This window comes from Pocillopora damicornis, chromosome 2 (assembly GCF_964200805.1).
Source record: "Pocillopora damicornis chromosome 2, jaPocDami1.2, whole genome shotgun sequence".
In the NCBI taxonomy this organism is placed as follows: domain Eukaryota; kingdom Metazoa; phylum Cnidaria; class Anthozoa; order Scleractinia; family Pocilloporidae; genus Pocillopora; species Pocillopora damicornis.
In genome coordinates this window covers 10,645,900-10,654,575 of record NC_142671.1, presented here as the reverse complement: position 1 = coordinate 10,654,575, position 8,676 = coordinate 10,645,900, and the positions used below count along the sequence as shown (strand labels likewise).

At 38.2% G+C, this 8,676-nt stretch overlaps 1 protein-coding gene across 4 annotated transcripts; it reads left to right on the top strand.

The window, feature by feature from the left end:
- The first annotated feature begins 417 nt into the window (after positions 1-417).
- LOC113670784 (uncharacterized) lies at positions 418-7,916 on the top strand. 4 transcript variants are annotated; one of them, XM_089195458.1, is made up of 6 exons: positions 418-501; positions 594-646; positions 868-1,813; positions 4,442-4,725; positions 5,140-5,392; positions 7,021-7,916. In XM_089195458.1, the coding sequence occupies exons 3-6, from the start codon at positions 1,772-1,774 to the stop codon at positions 7,228-7,230; spliced, it is 789 nt and encodes a 262-aa protein (XP_089051584.1). In that variant the 5' UTR covers positions 418-501; positions 594-646; positions 868-1,771; the 3' UTR covers positions 7,231-7,916. The 4 variants fall into 4 exon arrangements, with proteins under 4 accessions (XP_089051584.1, XP_027042782.2, XP_089051585.1 ...); XM_027186981.2 differs by having other exon boundaries at positions 464-646; XM_089195459.1 differs by lacking the exons at positions 418-501; positions 594-646; positions 868-1,813 and adding an exon at positions 3,420-3,550.
- The last annotated feature ends 760 nt before the right edge of the window (positions 7,917-8,676 follow it).

The window sequence follows — 8,676 nt, the reverse complement described above, 5'->3', positions numbered from 1 at the left end:
TCCGGGGGTCACCGTTCGTTGCTCGGGGCCATCTGTTTATTGATAATGATTGCAAAAAGTAAAGAAAATTTTTCATGCCTGACAAATACAACGACGAAGTGAATAAACAAAGGCAAGATAGGTCAAGTCCTTCTCGTGTATTCACTGAAGTTCGTTATCACTACAAGTTCAACGCGAAGCGTTCAAATTTCCGAAAGTAGCCATGTATTGGGGCTTAAATTTCTACTATCAATTGACGAATTTCACTTTCTAAACGAACTCGAACTAATTCAGTTACCCAATTAGTTTTACAAACAATGCTTAAGATTGACACATTGTGGAAGTAGAAGGATTGCAGCTTCTGGTGAATATTTGATTATGTAGGAGGTTACCCAACCATGAAATGTTTGATCTAGTTTTGCATATGTTTGGATATTCGGGCATTAGCAGGAGCAAACAATCACTTGTCTTGGGAGTGAAATCAGAGCATTATTTATCAAAAGGATGGAAAATACTAATTAAGTGAGTCCCGGTACACAAGAAAAATCCATTATGAATCAATTCTATCATAAGCCCACTCTAATCTATTCTTAATGGATTTATTTCGATGCTAGGCGGATGCTTCCAGTTAACTACCATCAATTCAAGTCACACCACGGGCATTTAGGTAAATAAATGTTTATATATACACCAAGCCAGTTCAATAGCCGGCTACAAAGTTAAAGTTTTATCTAAATGATAGTCGCAAAGCTACTGACGTGGAATTGACAAGATTTAATTGGTAAAACTATGCTCAGAAGCGATACGCTTGAGGTACGCTAAGGGAAATCGGAGTCACACTTGAAGCGCATTGTTAATTCACGTAAGCTTTTCATCCTTTACTTTCAGCATTGGCCAGTTTTAACACTCAAGAACGTGGGCTGTCTAGCAAAATAACTTTTTCTTCAAGTCCTCTAGGGTTTACGTCGGAGTATCAACCTGCGACACTTTTTTTGGTTCTGTCACTGCAATTTTATTACAAGCTCCATTGTTTAGACCTCTTTGCTATCCTTGTTTTGCGTCACGCGTGGTAGTAACTGGGTCTTACCTCAAAGATGAATATGCACATGAGCATACGGTCAACGCACATACAATGAGCTCGAAACGGATTTCGAAAGTCACCTAATTAATAGGTGGGCTCCTTCACCGAACGCAACCATTAGAACCTCCTTCAGTTCTTGCTCTTCCATCTTATAGTTATCCTAATTATAGGACTGTTTCAGTAATTGGCACTGACCGAATTGGTCAACACCAATGGAGTAATTTCTTTTCTGGTGCAAGTTTCACAATACATACCGGTTCCTTTACCTCTGGGAGATAATTGTCGACTTGTGGCACCATTTTGGGCTGATGTTGATACAAGAAATGGTGGAGAAGTATTCTACCGAGAGACCACAGATCCTAACCAGCTTCAACAAGCTACTGATGACGTCTGAAGCATCTTTGTCATGATCTTAGAAAATTTTGGGCCACGTGGTTATTAATAGCAATATGGCACGAGGTGGCATACTATGGTGCACGCGGGGATAACAGAAGTAAATTAGGGCAAATTTAGATAAAAGTAAATGCCTTAGTCTTCTTTTTCGTTTAATAATAAGCACAAGATGAACTATCCTTTTGATATATGACCTAGGTCGCCCCAGCAGTACGCTTATGCATAGAATATTACACTTGCCAAGTTATATTTCACGGACTTATTGAGCCAAAATCTTGTCCGAGCCAAAAAGGCTGTGGTCTGTTCTATCTTGTTTACATGGGGAGTGGAATGGCTCCAAGCCGAGTTGCCACGAGACAGGTCAGGATTTGCCAGTTATCACGTTTTTGCTCCCTTATTCTAAATTATCTGTTCACGACAGTAGTTCGTTATGGAGATAGATTACCTTTTTTAATGTTTGTTGGATCTCCCTGGTACTGAAATTTATGCTCTATCTGTCCGCGAAAGGTATTCTATTGTAGATCGTGGTAAATTAATCCATTACTGGAAGATAAAATTAATCGCTTGGTCTTTTAATTCTGTTGGCAAGAAAACCACATTTAAAGAAGAAGCTGATCTAGGAGAGAAGTCTGGGAATGTCTTCGCCTTTAGTAATCCAACTTATAATAATGCGTGAAGCACTTCGTGGCCTACAAAAAAACTATCTGTTTTCTTGGCTTTTTGATTTGGCAAAATCGTTTGATTCAGTTTCACATCTTGAGTATTCCATTAGTGAATAAGATTAGATATCTCAGTAAAATAGCTGGTTTTTTTGCAACAAGAAAAATTAATTTCTTTGCTTTGCGTCATCGACTTTTCCTATTCCTATTATTTTTGTGTGTGTTTCGCCGTTTCAATGTTTTGCGGTCCGATATAAGCGACCTCTTAACCGTGAACTGCGCTTTAAGATTCTCTTTTAAGCAGCAAAACCTTTATGGGTTAACGCAATTTATTCAACTTCGGTTACTTATAAAATTCAACACAATCTACTTATTAAGTATGTTTCCCTACATTTCTATCACTACTGCCCACAGATCAGATAACAAGGCAACACGTACCCAAGCCTTCTCTCCAGGAGTTTCACTGGACAAAAAGTGCGAAATTTCAGCTTGTGGTAACTTATTTTTACGGATGAGGAACAAGTCACAAAAATCTACGAGATTTTAATGTCTCCTGGCACGAAGATATCTTCACACACTATGTTGTCATTATTGTCTAATCGATTTGATCGCTTAAAAACGTGAGAAAATTCGTTAGCGTTTTACATATTGATGATAACATTGCACGTGTTGTCATTTTGATCACTGGCGCAATATTTTTCAGTATTGCGCGAGTGTTCAATGGCAAATTGGCCGAAATGTACGAGTCTGCTCTAAATAAGTTAACTTTGAGTAGATAACAAGCATCCAATCGTTTTGTTAGCTTTTTAAAACTGGACTGATGGATTAAAATTTGAATGAGCCATTTACAGACCAGGTTTTTATTCTGTATTTTTATTGTGAGAGATCTGAGTCTTGTGGAATCAATAAACGATTTCTTGTGACGTAGTCCGTTGTATCCAATGAAACCTTGCGAGCCCTATACTTGGTATTACTGAACAACTTTAACCTTAAACTGCATCAGATCAACACACTGTTTCCCGTCGAGACGTTTTTAATCATTAATAATAATGAACCCGGGTAATTTTTTGCGACGGATGTTAAAATTATTTGCCAATACTTCTCGATGAGAATTTGTGGATGAAAATAATGGATCAGTAAAAAAATCCCCTTTCATTTATAAGATCAAATTTCATCCGAAATTGAAAGCAAAGGGTTGACGAAAGACATATTTTCGTACATCGTAATCAACTTGATATTGAGATCATTGCAAGCTTACTATACATATACGTCAATGAAAGAAACCGAAAAAAACTCACGAGGTCTTGTGTATGGTAATTTTACTTCGTTTCTGATGTCATCAATTTGAGGAATTGCAAACCGAAGCTTGACTCACGATAAATTTAATTTGTTCAGAGTTTAGGGAACCATAAATTGAGAGCAGATCTTCGATTCAACGGTGGGTATTCACATATATTTTCTGTTTATTCAGGCCTTCCCTAAACAACGGTTATGAAAGACTGAACATAAACACATAAGAGAATTGTTAGCGGAGGCAGCCTGTGAAAGTTCCTTTCTTCATCCCTGTATCATTACATCCTTCATTCGCATGATGCCAAAAAGACCGTCAATATGGACGATGGAAGATTTCACCATGCACGGCTCACTACTTTTATGATGAGAAAAGTGGTTGGAGATGATACGATCTGTGATTCATATCGTCTTCTTGCTCGAAACTCTCGGCAAATGAACTAATCATCTTGCTTTCACTCTGTCTTAAAAAAAAATTGTATAAAATTTCGGGTACTAAGAAATATTTCTTGAAATGCAATCACCACTACCGTGTTTTACACTGTAAAATTAAACAGAGTGCATGTTTCGCGGTCTTGACATGCGTTTCCATCATATCATATTTCATCAAAAGAGTATCGTCTAACCTTCCCTGAGTGCGCGCTGCGAATAAGAGCCAAACACTTATAACTGCGTAACTCTTTTAATGACGGGAACTCTGGTTTAGGGCTCAGGATTTGTGTGAACTTTGGATTAGGTTATACTTACTTTTAAATATCTAGTATAGTTTTGTTGCCGATCTTATGCCTCGCTCTTAAAAAAAAAACAGACCTCAAAAGTTGGATTATGCTAGATGTATGGTTTCTTCAACTGACATCAGTTTCCTCGCACCTCTGTCGACTATGGTGCTTCTACATCAGTAGTTGTACGCTCGCGTTAACAGTAAGAGGTGACCTGGTAGCGTTGTTCTCTCACAGCATTATCCGTTTGTTATATATTCAGTTATCGTTAATTTTCGTATAGGTGCGCAAGCCTATCATTCATCCCGATTTCTTTGCAGATGGTTGACGAACTACTACGAAAGTTTGCCCAAGAGAATTTCGGCCATGGATATTACACTGCCGTTCCTGGCGAAATTGAGAAAGTACAACCCCTGGTACTGGCGATAAAAAAGTATCCTCCAATATGGAAGCGACCTTTTAAAACATCTCAAATCATAGTCCTGGCGGGACTAGAAAAGTACCTAAAGAGTAAAGAGGAAGCTCTTGGGTTTCGTGATTACTTAAAATTTAAGATCAAAGAAGAAACATTTCAGTCGAAACAAAAAATTGACAAAGGATCCAGGTATAAGAGCGCTGTTAGCTTCTCTTTGTAAACTGGAAATGTATGTGAATAGTGAAGAGAAAAAAGAAAATTCTCACATTTAAAAAAAATGGAAAGAGAAAACAAGAGCAGTAAAACAGAAACACGACTATGTGTTCTATGACAAAAGGATTTGGATGTGACTGTCTCCTTAGCTTTTTTCAATATATATTACTTATGAATAATCCTCAAATCATAGCAATCACGTTCCAGAATTCCTGTTTTGCCTACATCATTATTGTTGTTATGGTTATCGTTATTGTTATCATTATTATTATTCTCATTATTATTATAATAATTATCAAAATTACTATTAACTTTCTTTTGTCATTATTATTAATATTATCTTTGTTATTATCATCATTGTTATTCTCTTTTTTGTTTTGTGCATTGCAGGACTAAGGAACTGGATGCAAGCTTCGTAGGACATCTGGAGGGAACTATACGGCTAAACGATGATCAAGGAGTTCTAGAGCTGGGTAACCTGAGTCAGAAATATATCGACGATCCAGATCTACGTGAAATTCTGGCGAAAACGGCCTTAGATGCCAAAATAATGCATAGTTTTACGGATGGCGATAAACTTCTTCTTATAACAGAGGTGATTTACAGTGGGAAGTTCGAAATGAAAAGCAGGAAACAATGGAAGGTATCAATTAATAAAGCTATGAAGAAATGACTGAGAATATAGGAAAATCATATATGTGAATTTCGGATGAAGAAATGAATATGGGTGAGATCTTTGCAGTAATAAACACAACTTGAGTAGTAGTGAAAATAAAGCCTGAAAAAAAATTCAGGCCTTATTTTCACCACTGCTTAAGTAGTGCTTACCACTGCGAAGATCGTTCTCGTATTCAAAGCTTTAATTGTATCTTAACTTCTTTTAAACAAGGAAAAAATGGCTCACAAGTAACTGCGCAAATCGAATGATTAGTCTATCCGTTGTTTCCGTCTCTGAATATCTTCGCGTATACTCTCAGAAACGTACTGGAAGAGAGAACCATTCTCTCATTAAATAGGATGGTGGGCTATAGATGGGGTTTGGTCCCGGTGATCTGATAGTGAGATGACCGGCCTAAGAGTCTTGGCTATTAGCTTGGCCGGAATGCATCCGACTCTCACAGGGCTCCCATCACCCAGCGTAAATGGAACCGTTGAATCCTCAGTAATGAACGCCAGAGGATGAACTACGGTTCACTGGCATCCCCCAGGCGGTGTGCGGACTCCGATTGCGTTGCATTATGGTAGCTTCATTTTCAATACGGCGGTGAAAGCAGCAGAAATTGGCAGATTTTGACCGAACATTCCGTAAAAGTTAGGCCCTTCTTTTTTCCTTTCACCACAGGTAAATGTAATTTTATTTTTTCTGAGTGAGTAAAAGTATTATTACAAACGCAATTACTGTTTTTTAGTATGTAATTTGAGACCGGCTTTCGAGAAGGTTAAACTTGATGTATGTCTTAGTTTGGAGCCTTTCAAAGATTTGGATGGCCGCTTTGATCCTTCTTCAACAGCTCTGACCAGGCGCTCTCAAACGCTCTCCTACACTACATGTGTTTCTCGCATTTTATGTGCTAGTGTTCGAAACCGATTGTGGCCGAGGAAAGGCCTATTTTGGCGTTACACAGCGCTGCTATTGTATACTGAGTTGTGTTGTAAATCTACTTTCCTAAGTAAAAGGAAATTAACTAATGGCGAGTGTTGTATGGTAAATCTACCATCTTGATCATTGAATGAAGAACAGTTGAATTAGAGGAATGAAAGGAGTCACTTGACCAATGAATAAGTTTAGCTGTTATGAGGATATCTTTTAATGACTTTCGTTTGCGATGTGATGATAGGGGTTAATTTTAAGGTGTCATTTCCCCATCTGTATGTTCTTGAGGTTTGGCAAAGCCGGATGAGATTGTATTACAAAAAGTAATATTTTCATGTGAGCACGTTATTTTTTTGGTGTTTTCAAGTATACTGTCTCTTCCGCAGAAAATAACTCCAGAGATACGTTTCTCAAAACCTTATTCCAGGTATTCTCTATTCTTTAAGCATTAAGCACACCGCCTGGGCATCCCCTGAATAAAGCCAGGCAATACTCCTGATGCGCTTCATGTTCCGTAAACCACCGGGGGGTGTGTTACGGTCAGATGATCCCCGAGGCTTGAAACCTGACCTCAATGTTATCCTTTATAAGAGAACGCCCCGAGGGAAACTCCGCTATAAAGTCTAAATCACGTTCTTGGTTACCTAATTTGCAATTTTTTTTATTTTATTTACCAGATCCAGGCTGAACTTAAACTGCCGGAACCTTCAGCAACTCCAAACCATTCTGCGAAAAGACACTACAGGGTCACAAGTTATATTGGAGAGATGCCGTCCAGGGACTTCAAGGCACCGATATTATTTAGGTGCTGCAATGTTAATTACATCAAAGAAGAAAACCGACTGGAAATCCCGAAGGGAGAATTTGTCGGTAGATCAGTGCTCTAGGAAATGTCAGGCGACGGATTTCACGAGCCCAGGGAGACTGAGACATGTGCTTACTTTTAATGGAAAGGATGCGAAATTATTAGTCCACGTGCTTTTGATATGTATTTTTCACCCTCTATCTTTAGAGGCCCTTGACAAATGCGTAAGCTGCAGTCGTCAACGGGTAAATTATTGACTAAAGTGCGAATTCGAACCTTAGTTTTTAGTGCCTGATTTTTACAGTTTCTGTAGACATATATAGTATATATGTTAAACGTTTCTCAATCAAGTGTAAAATTATGACCTCAATAAACAAAGTAGATAACTTGATAACATCAATTGACTACTCCAAAACGGGTCTTTTCGCGGGCAAAAAAAAGAAACGCGAAACAGAAAGCTGTAAACAAACGTAGTATTTAAAAATTTTAACAGGCCAGAGACTAGAGACAAAGGACAGCCAAGGAGTTGAACTTTAAAGGAAACGAGAACAAATCCAGAGGGCACCTCACCTTACCGAGGTTACCCCATCCTCGCCTGACCCAAGGAAGTTAACGCTCGTTAACTACACGCTTGGATGCTTTATTTGAATCCATAGTCCATTGTCTATATCGCGGTCAACCCCCAGTTAATATTTTTGTCTGTTGAGTGTCATGTCTCAACAAACTAATCAGCCACTTTATAAGTAATGACTATTAAAGGCTCTCACCGTATCTGTCCCTGCCTGATGATGATATACAATTTTGATTATAGAAATAAATCTGAATGGCCTGAGGGAGAATTTCTCAAGTGGCACATAAGTCACGATGAAAATAATTATTAAAAAAGGGCGAGCAGCAACAAAAAGAAGATCGCAGATAATTAAAGATATTAGCTTTGTTGCTTGTATAATAGCTCATCTTACTCTAGTACGTTTTCGTAAGTGTCTATTTCATCTCATTTGATGACAAAATATTGCTATCCATAACAGCGTTTGCTCTCAAATGTACACATTACTTCATACAAATCGATGCGAGTTAGACTATCTTCTGCATTAAAACAACTGCTTTCATAGGAAACGAAACGTATTTGTAAAAGATGCTTTCTTGAAAAACACCCCTCTTGAAAACTAGGGGGCAGAGTTGGAGATGGCGTTGCTCTCTCTCACAGTAGGTACAGTACGACCGTACAAGGTGTTACTTTTAACATGCGTGGTCAACTGTACCGCGGGTACGCCAACGCCACGGCTTTTTCCAGTTGTCCAGTGGTCAGTGCGATGGACTTAGTCCAGTGGTCAGTGCACTTTAGGCTTGGCTAAATCTATATGTTATCATGTTATGTAATAACTACTTATAAACTTACCACTTAAAGTCTACTTTATTTATTGATGTTATTAATATTAGAGATCAGCTGATAAGATGTTTATGTAGAGTTTGTTTGAAACTGGCAAATTTTGCATCCCTGTTGAAAGACTTTCTAACTTGTAACCAA

What these genes read in the sequence shown, in the direction of transcription:
- LOC113670784 (XM_089195458.1), top strand. Translation starts at nt 1,772, where the DNA reads ATGGGGAGTGGAATGGCTCCAAGCCGAGTTGCCACGAGACAG. An exon ending in AAAATTGACAAAGGATCCAG is followed by an intron (nt 4,726 to 5,139) that starts GTATAAGAGCGC and finishes TGTGCATTGCAG; the next exon opens with GACTAAGGAACTGGATGCAA. An exon ending in AAAGCAGGAAACAATGGAAG is followed by an intron (nt 5,393 to 7,020) that starts GTATCAATTAAT and finishes TTTATTTACCAG; the next exon opens with ATCCAGGCTGAACTTAAACT.